This window comes from Emydura macquarii, unplaced genomic scaffold (genome assembly GCF_026122565.2).
Source record: "Emydura macquarii macquarii isolate MOO-44397 ecotype Brisbane River unplaced genomic scaffold, CSIRO-AGI_Emac_v2 contig_2897, whole genome shotgun sequence".
In the NCBI taxonomy this organism is placed as follows: domain Eukaryota; kingdom Metazoa; phylum Chordata; order Testudines; family Chelidae; genus Emydura; species Emydura macquarii.
This window is the reverse complement of record NW_027133034.1, coordinates 51126014-51153244: the sequence shown is the minus strand read 5'-3', so window position 1 is coordinate 51153244 and position 27231 is coordinate 51126014. Positions and strand designations below refer to the sequence as shown.

Below are 27231 nucleotides of genomic sequence, written 5' to 3'. Positions count from 1 at the left end.
CTAGGCTAAGATAGACTGCAGACATCTCTGCAGCTTGCACAGCTCCCTCTCCAAGGACTACAGCCTCTACAGAGAATCTTTCATAGCAACACATGTCTTTCTAAGACAGAACATTTGCTGTTTTTTTAAGATCCAAGCACCACTTGCCATAATAATATTAGCAAGTGGAAGTATTTGTGCACAGCATGATGCACATGCCATAGCTAGACATTTTTTCTGCTAGTGCCTGTAGTAGGAATTATAATGAAATGAGGTAGAGCCTCATGCTGCACTAGATGTGCAAGCTTCTCATCTACAGATGGAGCTGGAGGAGGTAATGGAAGAAGCGTGTTCTTATCTACAGCAAGAGAGGGAAGCATAGAAAGCACCAAGTTGCTGTCTCTAGAGCTGATTGAACAGTGATCACAAAAAATAACATTTTTGCAACTTCTCAAAGAATTGTATTTGCTTTTCACAAATGTTGGCATAGATGTTCATAGACAGTAAATCTTAGGTTTGCAGTTAAGATTTAACTACAAAATCATAAAGGAATGAAAATCATACAAAAATAAGTATTTAATAAAGGTCAAATTATCTGGTTGGATTCAGAACAATACCATGTACTGTAGGTGACCAATCACACAGTTTGACTATTGAATCATGAATATCAAATTCTTAAAGTAATACCCTCTGTGACCCATACATAAATGAGCTGTCGGTTGAAATCCGTTCATACAATATCTGCAGAACAATTTTGAATACCAAACAAATCTGGAAAGAAATTAGTCTGTGGACAATATACAAAATTCACAGAATAGATGCCTGACTTTTTCTTTTTTTTTTTTTTAAAGATAAATTTCTGAAATGAAGCTACACAGCTATTTTGTCTGGCCAGTAAATGTTCCTGAAGCCATTTACAGACAATGTTTTTCTGCTTATTTAAAGGGTGTAGTGACAGAGGCAATATAACAGCCCCAATGCAGTAGGCTTTGTGTGAGGCTGTGCTTTTATAGGCTTTGCATGGGGGGGGGAGTGAATAGCTGTGTGTTGATCTATTCGTATGACATGGGGACCTCCATAAAAACACAGTTCACATGGCCATTTTCAATTGACATTTTATGTACAACACACTTTTATTTTATTTTTATAACGTTCCTCACCAAGCTCTATCTTTTAGGAAGGATTTTCCACATCAGGATTTTGTAATTTACTGAATGAAGATGTTCAACATTCCGCATTAAACTTTAATCCATTGGTTTGATTATTTCATCTAATGCGAAGTCTGGGTCCTCTGCCTCTCAGTTTTGTTCATCAGCTCTACCCTCTGAGCTAAATGTTCCTAGGTTAAAGAGAGGCACTGCAGTGTGTATCCCATTGTGATGATATTATTTAAAACACTTTCCATACACAAATTACCGCTAATCTTTGATTTTGCAGTTCACATCATCTATAGTCCAGTTCACACAGGCGTGACTTCTCTGGCCAGGGGCATCTATGACACACCCTGGGCAATCCTCAGTTTGCTTCTCTCTCAGGCAGTGTTGGATAATTCCGTGCACAGCAACTTGTACAATTGCCCGCTTAATGGTTTTATGGTTATAGCCTTGCACAAGCTTAATACTGTGTTTCTTCCACAACGTTTTTAGTACAGGCCTATAGAATAAGCATCCTGTTGAGCATCTGACTTTGGATCTCGGCAAAAACAGATCACGCCCAATCCATTTGCTCCTTTGGAGCTTTTGGTGCTCACCTTTTCCCAAGTCCTCTGAAGAACCATCACTCAGCTTCTGAGAAATTTAAAATGAAAACTCTGTGTAAGGTATCATTGCGCTTTTTTATAATGTCCTTTAAAAACCTTTTTACTTTGTGTGTCAAGAACCTTCTTCATCTTGTGGCTTTACAAAAAATATTCCGTCTGTACAGGGTCAATCCAAAAGGCTCTAGGCAATTGAGCCACCATTGCCAGGAGCCCTCCAAGCTCCTGAATGTTTTTACACACAATGTACCTGTCACTCATCTTTGTATAACCCTCCATTTGAATTGTTTGGGTTCTCCTGGTTGGGGTTCAGAGTCTCAAACAAAACTTGAGTCAGCGATCTGGTCTTGTGTTTCTCCTTCATATTGTCCTTGTGATCACATTCAGCGGCAGCCATCTCTGTTGCCCTGTTCCCAAGACATGTATCAAACTCCTTATGTGTCAGTACTTTTGGCTTATGTAATGTCTCTTTACAAGCTGCTTGTTCTGGTGTTTTTAGGTGTTTCTATCTTCAGTCAACAGGTCTGTTTGAACAGCTCATCTTTTTTTTATACTGCAGCTGCACTATACTCTTAGCCAACAGTTTAGGACTAACGTTTCAAAAATCCCTTGGTCTCTCTCCCTAAGCAAGGAGGAACTTCTGTTTAAGGGCAGAGAAGGATGCGTGCCATTGAACCCTTGATTTTGTTTTACTTTTGTATCTTTCCTGAGGTAGTTATATTACAAAATTATAACCCAAACCACAACAAGTTACATGATAAATAGGTAGTCTAAGTTAAAATGGTTATGTTTTTCTCTATGATTTCAGTGTGTGAAAATTTTGGGGGGGGAGGGGAAGGAAGAAAAGTAAGCGGATCCTAAAAAGCTGTAGACTTCCTTCAACTGTAATATGCTTTGGGCTGAACTGGCTAAAATCTGGCTTCTCTGGTAGATAGCCATAAACAAGGCAAAAGAAATCCTCCTCATTTCTTCACTGACCATAGTGTAAATGCTAAAATTCAATACAGAATTAATGACTGCTCAGGCATTGAACCACACATCCTTGCATAAAATGGCACACTCTTACTTCCAATGTACATCTATGAGCAACAGAATAAACAATGGAGAGCAACAGGTGATGAATACACCGACTACAATCACAAATATTGTAGGCAGTACCATAGATCTCTTTGAATTATTATGCTTAGTGACATTATGGCTATTGGACTTTATCAGTGTGTAAATATGCACATAAAGGATAATGATTATAACTGTTTTGGTGACAGACACTTTTGCAAAATACGACGTATTTCTTGGAAATATGAGGCAAAATTGTTGAACAGTGTGGTAAGTTATTGTTACTGCTCCAGGTGATGATTGGAAAGGTACCAAGGGAAACCAAAATAAGCCAGCATGTTCCAATAAGGAAAACTCTGTACTTTGTATTTGCATTATAAGGCCTCCTTTTAATCATACCTGTCAACTAAAAGTGGAAGCTCCTAGGGCTGCAGACATATTGCCTTCCCTAATCAACTAGATTATGTGGAACAGGCTCAAAGTTTTCTTTCCAGACATAGGAATGTTTGCTTTGTAAGTTATTCCAGTTAACAAATCACAAATTGCCAATAAAAAAGTACATACAGTTGTGAAATTTGTTATTTTTTCAGAGGACAATCAATACCATCAAGTCCTCCAGAACTGAGACTACATATAATCAAAAATGCAACTTTTTAAAGTCTATGAAATCAGTTGAATCAGTTGCCTTTTCTCTTAGAGTATATTTTGTGTATAATTATAAATTAGCAGTATCAGAAAATCAGCTGCTTCATTTCCTTGAGAGTGAAATTAGGCACTTCCATCTTTAATCAACAGGTCTTTTCAAATGGCTCATTCTCTTTTATGCAATGGTTGTGCAATACTTTCTTAGCCCATAGTCTTGGTCCAATTCTTCAAAAGACTGTGGGCCTCCCTTCCTAGGTAGAGGAGAAACTTCTGTCTGGATCATAATATGTTGAGATAAGGGGGTTGTTGTCAAAAGGAAAGTAGGGTTGTACCTTAGTTGTGAATTATACCTGTTGTTAGGTTACAGTTTGTCAACAGCGAAAAGCATACGAATGGCTTGTTCCCCTTGTGTTTGTGTATGTGTGTTAGGAATATAGGCAGCAGATCATGTGGGCCATCGCAAAGCGGTCCCTGAACCCCTTTTAAATCGTGCCTTCTGCCACTTTGGCTATGCCTTTTAATTTCCCCCAGGCACTCTGTGCTAGGGCTTTAGTTGTCATAATACCTCTATTTTCAATAACTTCCCACCATTTAATGCTGTAAAGCATCTAGGGTTACAGCTTGTATAAAAGTAAAGTGTAAAGTGTTATCTGAAAACAGAAAAATAATGCCTCATTAAGTTTCTGTATGACAGATGCTTACACATGCTAATTTATGACAGCCAACAAAGAGAGACTACCTACAAAACTGTTTCATTAAAAAAGATATTTCTGTTATCATGATTCCCTTAAAATCCAGAACAGCTCTCTTATCCCTCTTGTCTGTATTACATGATAAACTTTTAAAAGTTTATTTGATAGGATTAAAAACTGTATATTTAGCAAAAGAACATGACAGTTTTCAATTGAGGTGAGATTGGGGCTGTTTCTTCAGATTACCATGTCAGAGGCTACAGCCTTATCTGTGACAAAGTTATAGCTTTTGTTTTTTAAAAAATGTATTTTATTGTAAAAATAATCAGTTGTGGGTTTTGTACCGTACCCTAAATTTTAAAGCTTTCTTTACAAGTTACAAGTAGAAAAGTTTTTGAATTTTTTTCCCCTTCCTTTCCTGAACTTTTAGAACTCTCTGTTCTTTTTCCTGTCCTGCAGTTTTAAAACTGCCTTTCTCTCAAAACTCTGCTTTATTTTGTAAATTATTTTAAAAGGGCTTATTCTGTGTTTAATAAACTGTATTTAAAATATGTCAAAAACGCACACAAGTAGTTCTAATGCACCCAATAAAAACATTTTTTTTTAAATTTCAAAATCGCTACTGGGCAAAAAGTGTACATGTCCAAAATGAGTCTGGAGGTTGGGACATAAATCAAAAAAGGCTCACGGAAATGTGTCAAAATGTATATGATGAATAAAGGTACAGCGGTTAAACTACTTGCTACCACTTTTGTCTTGATGGGTTGTAATGGAGCTTCAAGGTGAAGAATTCTGTCACAATGGGGGAGACAAAATGGAAGAAAAAGTTCCCACAATGGGACGACTGTCATATTGTGAAATGCTAGTCAATTGTATTTGCTGCAACAGAATTTAGTAGTGTTCCATTAAGACAAATAATGTGCTTCAGAACATCTTGTTGTAATACAGGTTCAAAAATGGAGGCCTATTATGTAAAACCTCATGATGATGTAGCTTGCTTCACTCTTACAGTTGCAAAGGAGAGGGACCAAAATTATTACTGTCAGTAGCTCAGTCTCATGTCGTAACAATAGATACTGGCTCATATAGCAGCAGTTTCTCTGTAGTAATGCTAAGCAGACTCTTTACAGACAATATAACAATATATTGCTCCTGCCCCAAGGAGCTTACATTTTAATGCAGATTTAATTTGTTCCAGATTTTCTCTTTCATAATCCAGCCAACATTGTTAGAACTAAGGGTCACATTTTAAATCAATTGTATTTCTGCTGTTTCTCAGTGCTGAAAGTTGGCTTGCAAGTTCTCAGCTTTGGAGCAATGTTATAAAATTTCAGACAAATTGTGTTACTGTTTTAGGCACAGTACTGTGAAAAAGTTGTTTGACTTTCATTTTATTTAAATAAAAACAGTGCAGAAAGCATTACTTTTACATTAATGGGAGACACAACTGTCAGGCCAAATTTTGCTCATATTTACACCCATCTAACCATCTTTGAAGCAAGTGGTGGTTGCATGGGTACAAATGAGATCAGAATTGAGCCTTTGAAGGATATCGTTCTCTTCGAGCCATATTCTATCTTGAATCACTCTTTGTGCAATCCCATTGAAGTCATTAGGGCTTCATGAGGAGTAAATTTGTCAGGACAGAATTTGGCCCTTTGTTTTTAATTTGAACAGTTGTTTTCTAAAGCAGTGCTTATCATGTATCATTCCAAAAATCCTTTATGTAATATTCTTATTCTGAAAAATTCAGTGTAATATGCGTTAAATAATTGCAGAATAGTTAATAGATCATAGCACAAAGAAAATAAAGACTTAGTAAGGTTATGTGGTGAAGGTGTGGTCAAATCTATTAAGGGGACAGATTGTGTGTGTATGTGATGAAAGAAATAATGCTAATTTCCATTGAAATGCTGCTGTGTTGATGAGTGCAGTATAAAATCCAGAATAGAGATATAAGAAACCGATCATAAAAAAAGTTTTAAAAAATTACAGAAGAATCCTAAGATAAGGCTGGATCTGGGCAATATCTGTTTTGATTTTTATTATGAAATGATCACCATATCTAGAGCCATAAAATAGTTAGCTTTTCAAACCAGATGTGTATAGAAGAAAAATCTCCATCTGGCAAAGATAGAGCAAACTTTTCTGGGAATTTTAATCGTAAAGCAGGTCGGTCAGGTTATAATTGGCTCTAAATAGCACTCCTGAATTAGTAACATTCTTTATCTACAGCCAAGTAGCACTCAGAAAAGTGTGAAATTCTTTCCTACATTTAAAAAGGTCAAAGATATTACTTCCAATTTGATCCTTGTAACTAAATGCCCCTGGATATCTGTATTATTGTGTGGTGAATTCGTCAGAGCCATTAGCAAATGATTTTGGAAAGTAATTTGTGACCCATATAACTAAATTATTATTACCAACAGTGATCACTACAACTGAATTTCACTGTATATAGGGGATTATTAAATAATTCCAGGGGAGGAACGAAAGACTGATCAGACAATGTTTGTATGAATAAAAGAAAACTGTACAAAGATTATATGAATTAAGAGCAAGTAAATACATCTAAATGGCTAGATAAAAGTGAATGTTTTAAGAGTTAATAAATAATTTATTGCTTTATTCATTTTATTTAGCAAATCACTAGATCAGATCTTGAAAACCTAATTTTTAAGAAGTAATCAAGATATAAATTAATTACAAAAACTGCTGTGCTTCTCTTCTGCGCGGCGTCTTCACTGCACTGCACCGGTGAGAACTATATTCCCGTCGACGCAACACTACGCCACTTGAGGGGGTGGTTTTGCTGCGTCAACTTCTGGATCGACTGAGTGGGTCTTCACTGACCGCTCAGTCAATCCAGATAGGTTGATTGGACGGCGGCGACTTTGCCGCCGTCAGTGTAGCCATATTCTAAGATATTGTTGAACTGTTACCACATTTGATCTTAGTGATGCAATATATGCTTTTTATGGCAAAGTATAAATTGTAAAAGGAATAGCATTATAATTAGATTCAGTGCAAACAGAAAGCTGTTTTTAAATAGAAAGAACCAAATCCTACTGGTCTTATTCATGTTAGTACAGTGATCCCGTTGACTTGAAAAAATAAAGGCTTAAGAAAAATATACAATGTAAAGTAATTAGAGATGGTGAACTGAAAAATGTCAAAACCAAAAGTAGTTTTACGTATGTGCTTATTTGACAAATGTAAAGGTAAACTGTCACCATTCTTGAAAAAATTATAAGAGAACTTTCAGGTAGACAGGATGTAATCACTTGTGTTAGGATTCAGCCAGGATACCAGTGTTTATATCCTTCTCTTGCAAACCCCATGATCTTTTAATTATACTTTTTGTTCTTTCAAAAATAAGAGAAGAATAGACAAAAGAACAGAAAAGTGAAGGAATGTAAAGGAGAGAAAGGACAGGAAGGAAGAGGGGTAATGATGGGAAAGGAGAGCGAGTTTTCAGATGCTATAAATTATTTAAAGGTTTCTAAAAAGTTAGATCAAATCTTATTACATTGGTTTGAGGTCCCTCTTCTCTGAAACATTATCTGTTCTTTAGCTGCTAGGTCAGCCAGGTTCCTGTACCAAGCTTCTGTCCTTGGAGGCAGTCTACTCTTTCACCTGAGCAATGCCAATCATTTGGATACGAACATTGCTCTACCAAACCAAGCTTCCCATGAGTTGGAGAGTTTTTAAGATGCTGAGGTATATCCCAAAACATAGTTCTGAGATGTAATTTTTTGGGAGGTATCCATTATCCTATTATTCCTCCTGCTTTCTTCTAGCCAAAAGGATTGTATCAATAGATAGTTCCAAAACATGAGCCACTGGGGCTCCGGGAAACCCACATCTCCAGCAGCAGTGTATTTTGGCAAGGCCCATGTATTATAGCCTATGTGAAAGAGTACTACAGAATATTTAGAAACCACCAGCTAGTTGGGAACTCAGTTTTATGTCTTATCCCGAAGATTTATGTAGAAAAATGAAACATTTAAGCAAGGAATGAAACTGTAGTAGAGAACAAGTACAATGGGGATATTGTGACTTGACAAACTGATGAGAAAAGACAGATGGAAAAACAACTGTACATGGAAGGAAAGTGCTGGCAAACTACGAAACAGTTTTATTGTAAATAAATAAATAAGAACTATTTGCTCCAGCCATGTGTTGATTGTCTTTGTACTGGTCTCACAGTTCCTTTTGAATAACAGCTGGAAAAAGACTGCCTAGAAAGGGCGGAAGAAAACAGTACATTTCCAAAAATACTCATATGTTGTTTTTTGTTTCTTATTCAAGGCTGGGTTAACGGCTTACTTTCATCCTGGAATAAATCTGAAGAAAATCCATTACTATAGCATCAAACTCTATGAAAAATTGGAGGAGGAGACTGGGCAGGTGAAAGTTTTAACTTTAAAAATATTAATTCAGATCAATATTAGTCATGCTAAAAAGAAAGTATGGGAAGATTTAGAATGGATACAGTGTGTGTGTGTGTTCACGTGCAGGTGTTTGTAAAGGGAGTTCTCATACCACAAGGGCTCACTTTATTGGAATGTAGTCTGCTATCTCTCTGTATGTCTATGCTATATTCATTTTCTAGCATGTAACTCCAGAACATTTAGCTGTTCCCCCACAATCCTTCTAACTCTTAAATAGAAAGCAGATTTCAAAATTAAAACACTATGACTCAGAAACCAAGCAGACAGAGAGACTGCAGTATCAGCTTTCTATATGGCTTAAAACAGCATTCAGGAATGAGCAATCTGAACAATTATGCATTCCTGGTTTTAATTCAGATGGTTTGATGCTGTCCATAATTGAGAAGACTGCTGCAGTTCATCATATCCATTTCAGAGCTGTGCTTCGCTGGTGACTAAATCACTTTCTCTAGCCAACACGTTCCCTCCTTCATGTTTGACACTGCAGCAAAGACTCTGTGATTCTCACTTTGCTAATCTGCCAATTTGATAATTCTCACAAAATGCTCTGTGACCTCACCCTATTTTTCAGCAAAATGAAAGATATTAGCAGAATGCCATAGTGAATTCTGCTATTACTAGATCTAATGTAATACATGCACTCATATGCTGTGAGATATTAAAGCACAAATAGTTTAAACTACACTTGACAAAATAAATGAACAAAAGCATGTTCTGTCATGCATGGACTTCCTTTTTATTTCTGTTTGTTTGATTATTCTATAATTTTGCAAAAATTGGTAAATCACAGTGAGTGTTTTCATTTACAGGGCCCTATCATGCACCCATGACCTGTGCAAACTGAGGGTCCTCCACACATGATTCACACCACTCATGCATGAAAGAAGTGTCAATTGCATCTGCCACCAACCTTGCCTTATATCTTGTGGAAGGCAATCCACTGATACAGAGATCAGCTATATGTGGTGAAGCTGGGCAGTGGCAGTGGGCAGGTTGAGTGTGGGAGGGATATGCATTGTTCCTCGACTCGTCCATCAGAGATTCTGCATGAAAGCTAATATCATTCCAAGTTGTATTAACTTTCTGCAGCTCCTTCTCTGCAGTGGAGATACCCCTTAGAGTGGGAGGATTCCTTTGTCAGTCACCAGCTCAATAATCTTTGGTGGTGGAGCTCCAATAGAGCCTGGCTGCAAGGGAGTTGAGTGAACTACTAAAGAAAGTTATTGTGGGGTCACAGAATCTCCATGTGGATTGCCATGTTCTCTCACCAGACCCTCCGCCTGTTTGCAAGGGGACTCACTCCATTTCCTAACAGAACAATTAGTAGAAGAAATCTTTGTGAGGAGGGGTGAGGGTGATTGGGCCCCTGTCACTAATGTGAACATGCACTGTCTAACTGGATGTAATCATTTATACTTCATTTAAAAGATTATTTTTTTCAGTAAAAATGATTGGTCAGTTAACTTATTAAGAAACAAAACATTAAAATCTTCAATTATTAAGATGCTGATTCTTATCCCTTTTGACCCAAGCAGTTAGCCAAGTTTAGGGCCCTGTGGGTTGATTCTGTTAGGAGGAGAAATTGATAATGAAGTCAGGTATCTTTGTACATTGGTAGCAAATAAACAGGACTGCATCAAAGTCCTGTTTCCTTGAACACAGCAGCAATCAACCACAGGAGGTAGTTTCTCTGCTCACAGCTCTAGTCAAGACCCTTTCAGCCAGCATTCAGCTCAAAAGCTTTCTGGGCTTTTTGTAGGGCCATGTTCCTACTACTTATTCAAGCTATGTCTGGTGCTTCCTTGCTGCTTTTTTCCCCTGTTTCTCTGGTCTTTCTAAATTTCTCTCCCAGATATGCAAACTTTCACAAAACAATAGCCAGTGAAACCCCTTTGCCCACATTTGCCTTGCACATGCCTTTAATTTGGTGGGTGACATGGGCCTGTGTTTGGGGTGAAGGCTGCTGTTGTTTTATAAAGGAGCTTAATGGCTTCTTACAACTGTCTTAAATGAAGGGCAGTGATTACATCTCCTGGTTCCAGAGAAGCTTAACCCAACCCATAATACTGATATTCAGGTGATAATATTTATATAAGATACTAAACACTTACTTTTATATTTATCTGATCTATTTTTGAAAATGTATAAATGGGGGGGGGATACAGCCTACAGAGTTAGCTCATTAATCCAATCTTAGAGGTTCAAAATTAATAGAGGTTCATGAAATATGATATAGAGAATTTTTTTTTATAATTTATTTTGACGGTAATGTACGTTTAAGTAACATGCTTGCTCATCTTAGTTAGGTTTTTATATGGCAACAGATTGTTCTTTATTCCCCCCCAGTTCTGCATTTGGAGCCTGATCTTTCAAGGGGATTTAGGGCTTGACCCTGTGGCCACTGAAGTCAATGGCAAAACTCCCATTGACTTCACTGGTGTAGGATCAGGCATTTAGACAGGGATGAGACAAAGTCCTAATGGTAACTTATTCACTTATTTTTGCTATCCATGTTTTAGGCTGTGGGGTTTCATCAGCCAGGCAGCCTCAGAATTGCTTCGACCCCTACTAGAGTGGATGAATTCAAATACCAAATGACTCGTGCTGGTTGGCATCCAACAGAACAGTATCTTATTGGGCCTGAGAAAATACAAGAGCTGTTTCCCATATTGAACATGGAGAAGGTAAAGAATAGCATTTTGTGAAATCAACTTTCCATGAGATTAATTGATTCTGTAAATCCAGGGCCTGCTTCTCTTGCCCACTAAGGTCCTTAGTATAAAGAGTTTCTGCTCAAGTACTGTAAAGTGGCTTAGGGTAAATGAGAATCAGCCAGCCCCTCCCGCCCCTTGATTCTATTAATGCAACATTAACAGGATCCTCTGGAGTAGCTCTATTGCATGGGAGAGTAAATTTAGGAAGAAATAGAAACACAGAGCCTGTTCAGGACACAGAGCCAAGACTCAGAACCAAATATTCTAAGACAGTGTTTCTTAACCTTTTAAGTAGCAAGTACCCCTTAACTTCTGAACATTTTAATAAGTACCCCAACACTGAATTTTACATGAGATTTTATATTTACAGACTAATGTGAGCCATATGTTGGAAGAAGGGCTGAGTATATAAGGGTGTGATATGACAGATGTCAGATCTAGTGTGCGTAGTGTTACCACCTTTACACCAGGGGTGTGCAACTCAAGTATGTACCTGGGCTAGAGGTGATGTTGGCCAAAGCTAGGAGGCTTTGAGTGGCATGCCAATGCTGGGGAATATGAAGTGCTGCACCAAATTTTTTGCCATTGATTTGAGAGGAGGAAAGGGTGAGAGAGAGACAGGGAAGGAGGCTGAGAGAGATACAGGAAAAGAGGGTAACTGGTGAAATCTGGGGCTGTCATAGTTGTCAATTTCACTGCTCAGCTAGGAGCTGGGACCCGGCAGGAAGCAGGGGGCTGCTGTCTGCCTCCCCCAGAAGATAGCAACTGCCACCTGCCTCCCAGCTGGGAGCTGTGACTGGGCGGGAAGCGCCTGCCTTCCCCAGAAGCCGGGGGCTGCCACACGCCTTCCAGCTGGGAGCGGGTGGGAAGCGGGCTGCTGCCGCCAGGCGTCCTCAGAAGTCAGCAGCTGCCTCCCACCTCCCCTTCACTCTGTTTTTCCCTGGGTACCCCTGCCTGTGTCTCACATACCCCCAGGGGTACGGGTACCACAGGTTGAGAAACTATGTTCTAAGAGAAAGCTCAGCAAAGGCAAATATAGTTATAGTTGGTATGCTGTTTCTATTCTAAACCCCCTTGTTTAATAGCTCAGAATTAGGCTTGGCAGAATTTGATTTTCACTTTCTTATAGTTTCGATGGGTAATATGAATGTTTATTTTTCAGCATTTTTTATTTTTATAAATTTAAATTTTCACAGTTGCAGGAAATTGGGGGCATCAGGCAATTGGGGACATCTGATGGGGGTGGCTGACGGCAGATTGAGATTTAAAAATGTATAGCTTTATAACTATGAAAACAGAAATTGTCAGCATCTCATATCAAAATATACAAAGTAAATATCCTTAAATCAAACTCTAATAAGTTCTCAAGCAGCACTTTTCTTTCTTTGCTGTCTGTAAATTTTGATTATTATCAACAGAAACATTTTTCATTAGTTTGTATGTGTACAGAGAAATCAACGTTTACTGACATTTACCAATAAAAATCTAATCCTCCCAAGCCTACTCATAATGAAGCAGTGCTGTCAGGGAGTAGGATATGAGATGTATACTGGAGACCAAGAACCAGCCTGGAGGCATAGGGCTTCTGTATGGTACCGTGGGATTTGCACAGATCCTAGGGATCCATTGGACTTGTGAGCAAGAACTGTAGCCCATTTTGCAGAAACAAGATCATTTTTTTGGTGGAACAATTCACAGGGAACTCCATGAGGTGAATGTTGCAAAGATTTCTTCCCATTAACTCCCTCCCCACAGGTTTTCTCAGGGGAGGGGATTATCGGGGCCATTATATTAATTTTTAAAATGTGGTAAACGTTTTAGCAACTATCATAGATTTTCATTTTAATATGTGCAAATGACCTAAATCTTCTGAATGTTACTACTTATGTTGAATTGTCTGAAACCCTTTGAGATTTTTGGAAGACATTTAACACACTCTCCTCATTTGGATTTCTTTTTGAAATCTTCATCTTTGGCCTCTATCTCTATGATCACAGATAGATAGATTCTGATGGTGGAGAATCACACTCCCATAGGACAATTACAGCGTTAGCCAGCTAAAGTCTTGATTATGTAATATGTTTTTAACATTTGTTTTCACTTAACTCAAGAAATAAATGAGATGCAGCAAATTTAATTTGAATTAATCTTGTGTGATCCACTTAGGTTTTAGCTGGCCTGTATAACCCCGGAGATGGTCATATTGATCCCTATTCTCTCACTATGGCCTTGGCTGCAGGAGCCAGGAAGTATGGTGCCCTGTTAAATTACCCAGTCCAAGTGACAAATCTGAGCCCGAGATCAGATGGGACATGGGAAGTTGAAACTCCACAAGGAATAATTAGAACAAACAGAATTGTGAATACAGCAGGTAAGCATTAAAAGATACTTTCATACCTTTTAAAGTTTAAAAAATAAGTGATATAAGGTCAAGTAACTCAGGCTAAACAGGAGTACTCTACTATTTGTCTTATACTAACATGTGCAATGTGTTTAGTAGTAACTCTCTAGTTCCTGAACCCATGAAACCCAGGATTTAGTATCAGGCAGTTCAGATTTTTTTTAATGAGCTCTTGCTCCATAATAATTTTGTGGAAACTGAGTACTCAGTGGAAGCAATACCTTTAAGTTATCCCTGGCTTGACATTATTATTGTATCACACAGAACAAAACCATAAATAACATTTCTTCTCTTTCTCTCTCTCTGGTTTGTTTCCAACAAAATACCAGGGGTCAGACTATCCCATTAGCTCTTACAAGAAGATCTGGTGGATTTGGTTATAGTGCAACCTCTGCAGTATTGTCCCCTTCCTCTAAATTATGAAACCCCACATGGTGCACCTTGGGAAACAAGCTGGGATGAATAGATGGGGGTGGGCAGGGATTGAAAGACTGTCTGCTTTCAAGTATATCTTCCCTCTGAGACCTGTCTGGAGACAACACTTAAGATAATACTGTCTCCTTCAGTTTTATTTTACTCTGTGTTGTCCTCAGATATGAAACTGCATCCCCCCATCCCTTAAAGGGAGGATTTGTATTGGTTATTTGACTGGTAGTTTAAACATCTCCTTTTCTAGCAATACATTTTTATGCTCCATAAATATTGTTAAATTTATTTGTATTTATTTTCCTTCCTTTTAACCTTCATTGTATTAAGTAAGTCAAACTTACTTATTCAGTATTAAGCAGTATGCAAATAACTCCTCTTATTATATGTGGGGTAGTAGCATCCCATTTTTAGTCAGATTGCCCACTACCATTGTAAGACTCTATCTTCAGTTGCTTTCAACTTTGCCATTTGGGCTGAAATTTTCCATGCGTGGTGTCTGTTTCAGGCTGAATTTTTTTTATTTTATTTTTTTAATTTCAAAGCCAAAGCTGTTCAACCATTTCAAAGAACAAGGCTAGGGAAAAAATTGTTTTGCCCATGTTAAATTCTTTAGAGCTTTTCTTTGAACAGTTCTGGTGCCCCCATGCTTTGGAGAAGAAACTTGAAATTTGGCAGGAAGTGCTTTTGTATCCGAGAGATGCCTTGTGCCTGGGAAAATCCACCCAAATTTGGCCAAGTTATAAGCCTTTGAAAAATTGCAGTTTGCACATGTTCAGTAGAGACTTATTAGAGCTTGCCAGCTAAAATCTCCAAAGATTTCACCCTCACAGTGTGTGCCTGAACCTCTGACAGATCCTAGTGTTGACCAGACTGCATATGCACCATCCCTGCAGAAAAACTGAGCATGCTCCAGCCTAAGGCTATAGTGACTCAAAAGAACTTCCCCTCTAATGGCTGCTTCCAGCTGCTCCAGGCCAAGGTGGGGCCAGGCATCAGCCTGGAAAAGGGAACCCTCTGACCCGTCCCAAGTCATGTGAAGGAGGAAGCTGTCTGATTCACATGCAGAGGGGACAAAAGCTGGACCAAGAGGGAGGGAAAGCAGTAGATTGGAACAAGGACTCTGGTGAGATTGGGACTGCAGTGAGGGAGAAACTGAGTAGGCTCTGGACAGGAGAGACTGGTACTGGTTGGGCAAGGAGATGGAGTGTGGGAGCTGGAGGTGGGGAAGAAGGGCGGCTGGAACTGGGGGTCAGAGGGTGGGAAGGGGAGGCTGGGGCTTGTTGGGCAAAGAAAGTGGGCCTGGGTGCTGGTGATTGGGTGTGTGAGCCAGTTGGCTGGATAGAGCTTTGATATTAGAAGAGCAATTGTGGGGAAGACTGGGACTAGGAGCCAGTGGGGGGGCAAAATGGATGGGAGTGGAGGAAGAGAGACAAATCTGACATGGAGCTGGGGTGCGGATGGAGAACTGGGACTGGCTTGGCAAAGACACTGAGCCAAGGAGGCTGAGATTGTATGAGGAGCTTGGGATGGAAGCCTGTAAGCCAGTGGAGGTAGGGGGAGAGACAGGATGAGGAGCCAGGAACAGGGGAGCTGGGATTGGCTAGGTAAGGAGGCTGTGGACAAGGAGTTGGGGCAGGAGGGGCGGGGAGAACTGGGACAGGGTTTTAGGAGAGACTGGAAGTGGAGGAGAGATTGAAACTCAGACAGAGAACCCAGAGGGGAAGAGTAGGACTGGTTGTGCAAGGAGACTGGAATTGAGATGAGAAGCCTGAGAAGTGAAGATTGGGACTAAAGGAGCAAGGAGAGTGGAACTGGGAGAAGAAGCCAGTGATGAGGAAGAGACAGGACAGGGACATGTTAGAGGAGATGGGGGAGAAGGGGTTAAGCTTGGTGGAAACAGGCAGAAGTCTCTGCCCACTAGAGAACACTCCCCTCCAGAGTGTGCAATGGAATCCAAGATTCCTGCATCTCACCATTCTTCTGCTGTCAGCACATATCTGTGAAACCCTGCGCTAAAGTGTATGTTTCATCCCTTCTGGTCTACACAGAGGATGACAATGTACTATTGCTATCAGTTAGTCCATTAGCTTAATTTAAGCAGCAGAGGTTTGTGTGGATGTGAAAGGTTCCAACCCTGCTGACAGCCCACATGGGTGTCATCTGATGCCACATGATGGAATTTCTATTTTTTTCTGTTTGTTTTTAAAAAATCCTATGTAATTATATACAAGAAAACTGTATTAAAAGAACATTATTAAGGTTGCAAAGTCAAGCACTAATATGCCAGAATTAAGATTGCTCTTGCAACTGTAGTTTGGCTCCTTTGTGCATATACATTGTAAAAATCTTTAATTCCATGAATGCATGCTATATTGCAGAGGATGGACCTTCTCAGGGGATGAATAAGTTGTGTAGTAAATCGGACTGTTTTTGGTAGTTCTCCAGCCTCATTTGTTGTACAAGTTGGAGGCTGTGAAATGAATGAGGCTGAGGATTGCAGGAAAAGAAAGGATGGTCTTACAAATAAGAACGTTGAGTACTGCCCTGGGGGACAAGTCTATCCCTGCCTCTGCCATAGAATTCTGGCGCGATGCTGGGAAAGTCACCTAAGCCAAACTTGTTAGAGTTGGTCACTATTTGTATGTTCCTCATTTTCTGTAGCCCAATTTAAGACCCTTAGGCTTAATTTGCAGAAGTGCTGAGCTGTCACATCTGCACTGAAGTCAATGGGAGCTGTGCTTGAATATGTGAAATGCTTTATAATGACAAGTATTCTGCAAAATCAGGTCCTGGACATCTCAAACTGGACACCCAAAATTATTGGATTTTTTTACCTTAATCACAATATGCCTCAGCTCCCCATCTGGAAAATGGGGATAATACCACCCTTCCACCTCACAGGAGTGTTGTGAAGATAAATTAATTAATGTGTGTGAAGCATTCAGATATTATAGTGATGTTCACCATAGAAAGCCCATGAGGAAATTAATAATTCTGTATTGAAAGCAGAGTTTGAATTTGTGTAGTAAATAAAGCTAAGGGCCACCCTTTGAACAGTGATGAAAAAATATTGGATAGCTGCTCATCCATCATGTGTGTAGTATCTTACTGATCGGCATACCAGTGCCAAGATAAACTCTTTATCATGAACAAGATTAAGCACAGCAATGAGGTAACAAACTTCCTACTAATCTGTGTAGCTGCAGCCTGTAACTGTCCTATCCTGAGCTGCTTTGTCTCTGCCCCAGGAAGTGTGACAGGGAAACCAAAGGCTGCATCTAGTATGTACAGGAATTGTGGTATCTCTACACTTTCTGAAGGACTTAGTCTATTAAAAAAATAGTATCTGATCATTTAATTAGAGACTGTATCATAATGCATATACATAAGGGGGACTAAATAAGGTTGCACAGACAACCTTGATACTGGTATTTCCTATCTTTTGAGTGCTTGGCTTTGCAACCATAATAATGTTCTTTTAACGTAGTTTTCTGTGTAATTGTGTATGAAATAAACACACACCCAACTTTATAAACTTGTGCATGTTTTATCTTATGTCAAGTATCACGAACACTGGGAATGAAGGGATTTTCAGGCCTCTGACAAGTTCTGTCCCTCCCAGTCATCCTGTTCTTCCTCCTTATGTTTTTCACGCTCTCTCTTAGAGGATACCATGTTTTCTTCCCTCCTATTCTGTGACTTTCCAGCTCATCTAGTTCCTGCTCCAAAGTGATTTTACTCTTTCTTAATCAAACATATGCTTCCTGGTACTAGACCTGGATGAAAAGCGGGATTGCCAGTTTGTGGGAAATTTTGCTATTTCAAAATTTGAGTTTGGTCTGAATTGAGCCAAAACCAATTTTTTCAAAATTTCCTGCTAACCGGAAATCCCCCCCTTCCCCCTAAAAAATCCATTTCAGAAACACCAACCATAGTATTTCTAGAACTAACAATTGCTGAGTGAGACTGTCATTCTTGAGAAGTTGTCATTATTGTCCAGGGAAGTGGCAGGAAACCTTTCTGCTGGAACCATGTCTTTGATTTGCCAAAAGTTTGTTGAACCCAAGAAGTTGCCATGAAACCTGTTGGGTGTTGTACAAATTGGTATTTTCCAATGGAACTCTGTTTTGTCAGAAAGCTTCTGACTAGCTCTACCTGGCACCTTTGGATTTCTGATATGCTCCAGGATCTTTTTCCCTGGCTGACAAGTTCCAGACTTGCCTTGTCTTCGTTCTCAGAAGTTCCGAAGGCAGTGGGAGCTGCTGGGTGCTCAACACTCTTGGCAAACGGGCCACTTATTTAGGTGTCAAACTTCACACACCCATTTTCTAAACACTGGGCATTAAGAGCAAATGGATGAAGTATTGCATATTTAATAACTTTCCTTATATTTTATAGTGTGATTGGAATCCTTTTGGTCATATTGTCAACTGTCATTATATACAGCTCTTTTTCCCTCAGAACTGCTTTCCGGAGCTTATCGTTATATTTGTAAAGCCAATCTGCAGCTTTGTGAAATCTCTTAGGCTTTTTCATTTCCTTTGATAACTTATTAACCAAAGATATGCTTGGCTAAGCCTAATTCTAATGTGTAAGTAAATGTTCAGCCAGATATTGAACATTTAAAGTTGATATTGCTTAACATTCTGCGTCAGGGTATGCAACCACTACTATGACCAGTATATGCTATTAACATTCTTTCAGCCAGCATTCACTCTTCAATTCAACCCCAGCCCTTCAAATCATTACTGTTAGTTTTGATGCCAAATTTCTAAGCACAGAAGGGTTAATCAGAGAGCTGTCTACTTTTTTTTTTGCACAGTCAACGTCTGCTTTGGAACCGGAATGAACAAGTTTAAACCAACTTGTAGCTGGTTCCACTTGTGAGTTTTCTATTTTTAAATAAGCAGGCTCCTAATAAATAATCCCTGACATAAACTAACTGGTATTGAACTTGCTAAGGAGGCTAGCATTGTATTTATAATAGAGTCATTAATAAAAACTGCAGAAACGGTGACTTTATTTTAGGTATGTACACTGCATATACAAATATTTGACCTCACAGCAGAAATGGTAACTTTATTTTAGATATGCACACCGCATATACATACTTGACCTCACAGCAGCTTTTCCATTTTACAACAGTTTTGGTATGTTCTTAGAAATGAAAAATGATTTTTTTAACTGAGTTATTTTTTTCTTTTACAATAATGTACCTGACTACCATACTGTGCAAATTTGCTAAACAATGCTAACATTAAATATTTTGCTCTCAGATGTTTTCAATCTCTTCAATGAAGAAAAGTTCTAAAGATATAAATTATGCTTTTGCTTTAGCTATCTCTCCCATGGGAGGTGAGGTTTGACATCTGCTTCCAGTTAGAATTTTGTTTCTGAGAGCACACTTTCTTTAAGATTCTTTTTTTTTTTGCACATGGTTCAAAATTTTTAAGCACAGAACCAGTGATAGATCCCAACTGTTGTGTTAGGCTAATTAAGAAAGCAACAATTCAGTACTGAATCCCATTTTCAACCTAAAAAAAGATAAGTACAAAACCTAAATAAGTGGATTTTAAAAGTGGTGTTGAATAACACTGAAGGTTCTGCCATTGATTAACTCCTTAGCAGTTGTAGTAAAAAGTCTAATGAGATCATATACAGACAGCTGCACTGTAATATATTTCAGGAAATGTCTCCAATTTTAAGAAACTGTTTACTGCATCGTATAGTGCACATTTTAAAAGGGATACACATCAGGCTAGTAAACCTAAAATTAAACCTACCACTTTTATTTGCAGATGAGCATATATACATTGTGCGATCCATTTGTCCTTCTTGTGCTGTTTTTTTGAGCAAGTAAAATAATAAAAATTATTATAGTCCTGTTCTAGGAATGTCAGCATGTCACATTCCAGGGTGAGGCCAGACCAATGAGGTGTTGTTACTGCCTTCCCCGAAACTTTGGGTGCCTCAATACTATGCTGTTGTAGCTCCCAACCTGGGCTGCTCACAAAAAGCCTAACAGCATGCAGATCATACGCTGAATGTCTGTGTATAGCTGTTGCCCTCGTCCAGCACCTCTGATCCCAGCAACCTGTCAACAACACACTAGCCACACTCTGGTTTCCACCAGCCTTGGTTACTATGTGCAGGTTGCCCCAACACACTTCCAGCCCCAAATTTTCCGAAAACATGTGTTCTTCACTGTCCAGCCCTCTCCTGGACAGTTCAGATATTAACATTTGTTGCTCCTGAGCAAAGTCAATATTCAACAGTTTGTTACTTTAAATGGAGTTACCAAATGGTTCCGTTTAAACATAGCACTGGATTGGTTTAGATTAAAAAATAAAACCAGTTTATTAACAAAAGAAGACAGGATTTTAAGTGAATTCAAGTATAGGAGATAAAGTTAGAAATGGTTATAACCAAATAGAAGTGGAAACACACATCTAAAAATGTAAAACATAATTTAGCACGTTCTGGTTCAAGGCTTTGTTTAAGATGGCCTTTCTCACCCACAGTCTTCCAAGAAGATGGGACTGACTTTTTCCTTGGTCAGGATCACTCCCAGAGTCCCAAAGGGGCTGGTGCCTTTGTTTTCTTAGGTCAGAGGTTCCTAAACTGTGGGGCACGCTCCCCTGGGGGCACAGAGGAACGTTCGGGGGGGTGCAACGGGGCCTGGGCCAGCCCCCACAAGAGGTGGAGAGGAAGCATCACTCAGCCTCGCTCTGCTTCCATCTCCACTCCAGCGCTGCTCCTGGTCCCAACCCTGGGGCTGCAGATCTGGCTCCAGCTCCTGGCCTGTAGCTCTGGCCCCGGATCCTGGCACCGCTCCTGGCTATGGCCCAAGCCCTGGCTCCAGTCCAGGGACTGCAGGTCCGGCCCTGGCCCCGGGACAGCAACTCTGGCTACTGCCGTGTCCTGAGCCTCACTCCCGGCTCTGGAGCTGCAACTTCGGCCCTAGCTACCCGCCCTGCTCTTGGCCCTGTCCTGAGCCCCAGCTGCAGCTCCAGCCCCAGTCCCGACCCCAGGCTCCTGACTCTGGCCCCCAGCTCCCGGTCCCAATCGCAGACCCCAACCTTAGCTCTGGCTCCACTCCTGCCCCCAGATCCCTGTGGTGTGTGGACCAAGTAAGGGGGGGCATGACCCAAAAAGTTGGAGGACTTAGGTGAAAGAGAGAGAAAGCTTTGGGTTTTCTGCCCCTTTTATTTATAGTCCAATGAATCCTTGAAGTGGATTCTTCTGAAGATTATCCCTCAAAACAAAGTTTATTCAATCAGTAAAGGAGGTGACATGGAGTCTGATAGTGAAGGGGGTTCCATGCTCTTTCTTCCCACCTGTGTTGGCTGAAATGCAAATTTGCTTTGTCTCCTGCTATCTCCTTCCCCGGCTATCTCAAGGACCCTGTTACTACTTAAGTGTAAATTGAAGTAAACTCACATTCTTTTGTTTAGAATAGACCTCTTTAACAACCTTTAACTAGGCAGAGTTGTGTGGTTTCGAATACGTGCTAATAACACCATACAGGGGGATTTCATAACTTTACATGTAGAATCCTGCAGATCCACAGATATCCGCTTTATATCTGCAGATATCCTCATCCGCAAATGCGGATATCTGCAGACCATTTTTTGCAGATCGTGTATCGGATGGTCACAGAAGTCATGACAGACTTTCCAGGACCTCCGGGACTTTTGGGACAGGGCTGGATCAGCTGCCAGCCCTGGGTGCAGCCAGAACAGCTGATCAGCTGTTAGGTGGTGGGTGGGCTGAACAGCTGTTAGGTGGGGGGGGGGGCGCTGAACAGCTGTTTGGGGCAGCAGTGGCTCAACAGCTGATGTGGGGCGGCTGGCTGCGAACAGCTGATTGGTGGTGGGGATGCGGATACATCTAAAAGAGGGAGGGTGGAGTGCGGGTTGGATAAAAATTTATTCTCGCGGATGTGAATCAGATGCTGATCTACATATTTGTATCCGCACAGGGCTCTATTTACATGTTATGCTGCTACCTACACTTCACCATGATGTTATTGATCAGTGAGTTAATTTTCAAATGATACATCATAAGGCATATTTTGTACAAAGACTATTACAGTAGTGTGTAGGGTGTGAATACAGAGGTGCTTTTGGTCATACAGTATTTTCACAGTGTCTCCCTGAGTCCAAGTAGTTTTTGATGGGAAAACTATGTGGGATACTACAGATGGGATTATTGTCATAGTCTTTCTATTCTTCTGTATGAATTACATGGGGTTCATACTTTAAAGTACTCTTATTCACAGGGGATTTGGAAATACCTTATGTCAGCAAACTCCATTGATCCACTCCTTCCAGACTGATTTTATGCCAGTCTACCTCGTTCCATGGCTTATACCCCCACATTACAATGATGCAAAACAAAGTTAAGTAATAAGGATAGACAGAGGCTTTTGAGAATATAAAAAGAGAGATAGTTTGTATTCATAGAAATTAGCACAGTGAAACAGAGCAAACATCCACCTACTCCATTATCCTATTTCCAACAGGGGCCTGTACCAAATGCTTCTAAAAAAGATCCATTTTGGACAATTATGGAATAAGTTGCCCATAGACAACTTTTTCCTTACCCACATTAGTTAGTGGGTTGTTTATGCCCTTCTAAAAACAATTTTTATCCTATCTCATACAACTGTGTATGTTTTCATACACATATAAATGTCTAACCCTCTTTTGAATCCTACTAAGGTCTCGGCTCAATTATAACTTGTGGCAATGAGTTCTATAGGTCACTTATGTATTATTAAAAATATTTCTTTTCATGAATTTTACATTTGTTGCCTTGTTCTTGTATTATAAAGAGGATGTAAGTAGGCACACCTCATTTACGTCCTATGTACCATTCCTTATTATGAATACCTTTTTTGTTTTACTTCTTATTTATCACTTCTCTGAACAATTTTCTTTTCAATCTTTTGCCAACAAAAGTGTTTCTTTGCCTCTCCCCACTTTTGCTACTTGTCTTTGGATGCCTTTTTCCCCTCATACATCTTTTAAAAGATAGAGTGAGCGGAACTGAACACATTATTCCAAGTGAGGATGTCCTGCTGGTTTATATAAAGACAGTATAATATTATTTTCTATCACATCCTTATGCATGCTAATATTACTTCCTTTTTTGGCAGTCTGTGCGCACTGATCATAGATTTTCATTGAGTTGTCCTCAAAATTGCCCAGGCCTTTTTCTTAAGTGATTACAGATAATTTAGAATAGTGTATGCATAGTACAGGTTATTCTGTCCAATGTGCATTATCTTGCAGTTGTCAGCAATGAATTAATCTGCCAACATGCTGCTCATCCACGTACATGTAACTCCTCCAGGCCCCTGGGAAGATCCACATAGTCTTCTGTGTTCTTAACAAACATAGAAAATGTTGAACTCCAGTGATCCCCAACTGGCAGAAGGCAAAGGAGTGTACTGTGGCTGCTTTAAGTTATACCAAGAGCTGAACTGGCCCTAGCAACCCCAAGAATCAAGGGAGTCCATTGACATAGTCACTTTTTGATGAATCCCTTGGATTGTAGGCATATTTGCAGGAGTATTTTTGGGTGCCCATTGTTGGGGTTCCCTCCAAGACCTTTTCCATTAGGCTTATCCAGAACACCTTGTTCAGTTCTGGAAGAACACTCCATCCAGTTCACTGGGATTCGAAGCACTCAGTTTGTCACTCAAGTTCCTTTATTTGGCATACATCAACATTACGCTGAGTCGATCAGACTCAAACACAGGGGGATGGATGCAGGGGCATATCACCACTCCAAAGTTACACAGAAACCCTCTCTCTTTATATACATTTACACATCTCATTGCATTTACTATACATTACATCACACATTTTTGGATTGGCTTTGTTACTTTGCAGGAACCAATCCCAGCACAGCACGCTCTGTCCATGCCTTGTCCAGGAGACTAGGTAGCCCATCAGTCTAAATTTGTCAAATAAAATTGACCACTAATTAAAAAACCTAATTAATACAAGCCAGTTGGATGCACAGGAAAGAGGACAAATTAGGCCCTGATTCAGCAAAGCACTGAAGCACGTGCTTAACTACTTTGCTGAATTGGAGTCTTAATGTCCCAGTTTGTCATCTCCCCTATCCATGCACTGATAAACTCCCTAATGATTGTTGCATTGGACTCATATCGAATGGAGCAGACCTTATGGCCCATATGATCATTAATGAAATTACCCTATGACAAATTTTGAATAACCTGAATTTGACTAATTCATAGAATCATAGAATCATAGAATATTAGAGTTGGAAGGGACCTCAGGAGGTCATCTAGTCCAACCCCCTGCTCAAAGCAGGACTAACCTCAGCTATATCATCCCAACCAGGGCTTTGTCAAGCCTCACCTTAAAAACCTCTAAGGATGGAGATTCCACCACCTCCCTAGGTAACCCATTCCAATGCTTCACCACCCTCCTAGTAAAAAACTTTTTCCTAATGTCCAACCTAGACCTCCCCCCCTGCAACTTGAGACCGTTGCTCCTTGTTCTGTCATCTGCCACCACCGAGAACAGCCTAGCCCCATCCTCCCTGGAACCCCCTTTCAGGTAGTTAAAAGCCGCTATCAAATCCCCCTCACTCTTCTCTTTTGCAGACTAAACAAGCCCAGTTCCCTCAGCCTCTCCTCATAAGTCCTGTGCTCCAGCCCCCTAATCATTTTGGTTGCCCTCCGCTGCACTCTCTCCAAATTGTCCACATCTTTTTTGTAGTGGGGGGCCCAAAACTGGACACAGTATTCTAAATGCGGCCTCACCAATGCCGAATAGAGGGGAATAATCACTTCCCGTGACCTGCTGGCAATGCCCCTCCTAATGCAGCCCAATATTCCATTAGCCTTCTTGACAACCAGGGCACACTGCTGACTCATATCCAGCTTTTTATCCACCGTTACCCCCAGGTCCTTTTCTGCAGAGCTGCTGCCCAGCTCGTCGGTCCCCAGTCTATAGCTGTGCATGGGATTCTTCCTTCCTAAGTGGAGGACTCTGCACTTGTCCTTGTTGAACCTCATTAGATTTCTTTTGGCCCAATCCTCCAGTTTGTTTAGGTCACTCTGTATCCTATCCCTATCTTGCAGGGTATCTACCACTCCCCCCAGCTTAGTGTCGTCCGCAAACTTGCTGAGGGTGCAATCTACCCCATCCTCCAGATCATTAATAAAGATGTTAATTTTGGATGTCTGTATACTAGCATGGTACATGGAGGTACAGTAGAACCTCAGAGTTACGAACAGCAGAGTTACGAACTGACCAGTCAACCTCACACCTCATTTCCACCTCATTTCCACCTCACACACCTCATTTCCACCTCATTTCCACCACACACACCTCATTTCCACCACACACACCTCATTTCCACCTCACACCTCATTTCCAGATGATTCGTACACAATCAGGCAGCTGCAGAGAGAAAAGAAAAAAAGCAAATAGAGTACAGTACTGTGTTAAATGTAAACTACTAAAAAAATAAAGGAAAAGGAGCATTTTTGTTCTGCATAGTAGTGTTTCAAAGCTTTATTAAGTTAATGTTCAGTTGTAAACTTTTGAAAGAACAACCATAATGTTTTGTTCAGAGTTACGAACAGCCTCCATTCCCGAGGTGTCCATAACTCTGAGGTTCTACTGTATAATTAGGAACAATGGGATGAAATTAAGAAAAGGAAAAGAAAAATGTATACGGAATATCAGGAAAAATGTGACAGTGAGAAATGTGGAATGACAAAGTTCTTTGATAGCTTACCATAATGCAGAACAATTCTGAAAATAGCTTATAATTAGTTGCCATTCACTGACATAAATGTTTTTGTATTAGTATAGTTGTTTGTTGTGTTTTCTTAGGTTTCTGGGCTCGTGAAATAGGCAGAATGATTGGACTGCATCATCCCCTCATACCTGTTCACCACCAATATGTTGTCACATCAACTATCCCTGAAGTGAAAGCCCTGAAAATGGAATTGCCTGTGCTTCGTGACTTAGAAGGATCGTATTATCTAAGACAGGAAAGGGATGGGCTTTTATTTGGTCCATATGAAAGTCAGGAGAAAATGAAACTACAGGAGTTATGGGTAACAAATGGAGTTCCACCAGGTAATTTAAAAAAATTACATGTATCTTCAAAGCTTGATAAACCATAAAAAAGAGTTTAATAATATAAAGCACAGTAGCATATTTTCCTTTATAACACTTTCTTGTGTGATGAGAAGTAGAAGCTATGGAAAATTTAGTTGCAACACATGCTTTTTTTTTGGCATATCTTTCAAAATATAACTATAGCCTCTGTAAAGACAACGAGAGTTCTGTGGCACTTTAAAGACTAACAGATTTAATATTTGGAGACATAAGCTTTCGAGAGGCTAGCTCTCTTCTTCAGAAAGCTTATGACTCCAAATATTAAATCTGTTAGTCTTTAAAGTGCCACAGAACTCTCGTTGTCTTTGCTGTATACAGACTAACAGGGCTACCCCTCTGGAACTATAGCCTCTGTGACAGAGTGAACACAAATAATAAGCTGAACGCTAAGGGATACTATTTTATTTATATATATATGTGTGTGTGTGCATGAAATATATCCATAATGACAAATGGCTTTGACCAGCATTAGAGAAGTGTCCTGTGTCTGTCCATCTCCTTCCTGCTTCAGAGCTGAGACTTTGCATCATTAATGTTAATAATCATACCTAGCTCTTACATAATACTTGTCGTCAATAGATCTCAAAATGCTTTACAAAGGAGGGCAATATCATTATCCCCATTTTACAGATGGAGAAACACAGGCACAGATAAGTAAATGACTTGCCCAGGGTCATCCAAAAGGTCAGTGACAGAACCAAGAATAGAATCCAAGGCCAGGTCTACACTACAGACCTATCTCGGTATAACTACATTGCTCAGGAGTATGAAATATCCACAGCCCTGAGAGAGGTAATTATACTGACCTAACTCCTGGTGTAGACAGAGCTATGTCAACGGGAGGCAGAGCTATGTCAATGGGCGGAGGTGGATTAACTACGCTGATGGAAGAGCTTTGCTACAGTGCTGCACCGCTGTAGCACTGTACATGA

The 27231-nt window shown here is 40.0% G+C and overlaps 1 protein-coding gene and 1 pseudogene across 5 annotated transcripts in view; one reads left to right on the top strand and one right to left on the bottom strand.

The window, feature by feature from the left end:
* Positions 1-27231, top strand: part of DMGDH (dimethylglycine dehydrogenase) — a 78756-nt gene that overhangs the window by 9430 nt on the left and 42095 nt on the right. For all 5 annotated transcript variants that reach the window (XR_010923923.1, XR_010923924.1, XM_067568956.1 and 2 more), the window contains exons 3-6: positions 8440-8538; positions 11102-11266; positions 13463-13667; positions 26009-26257. Coding sequence is in view for 3 of the 5 variants with exons in the window: in XM_067568956.1 (XP_067425057.1) it covers positions 8440-8538; positions 11102-11266; positions 13463-13667; positions 26009-26257 (718 nt within the window). In the remaining 2 variants the exon portion in view is untranslated. The remainder of the gene's footprint in view (positions 1-8439; positions 8539-11101; positions 11267-13462; positions 13668-26008; positions 26258-27231) is intronic.
* LOC137166683 (sphingosine 1-phosphate receptor 3-like) lies at positions 2540-3353 on the bottom strand (annotated as a pseudogene).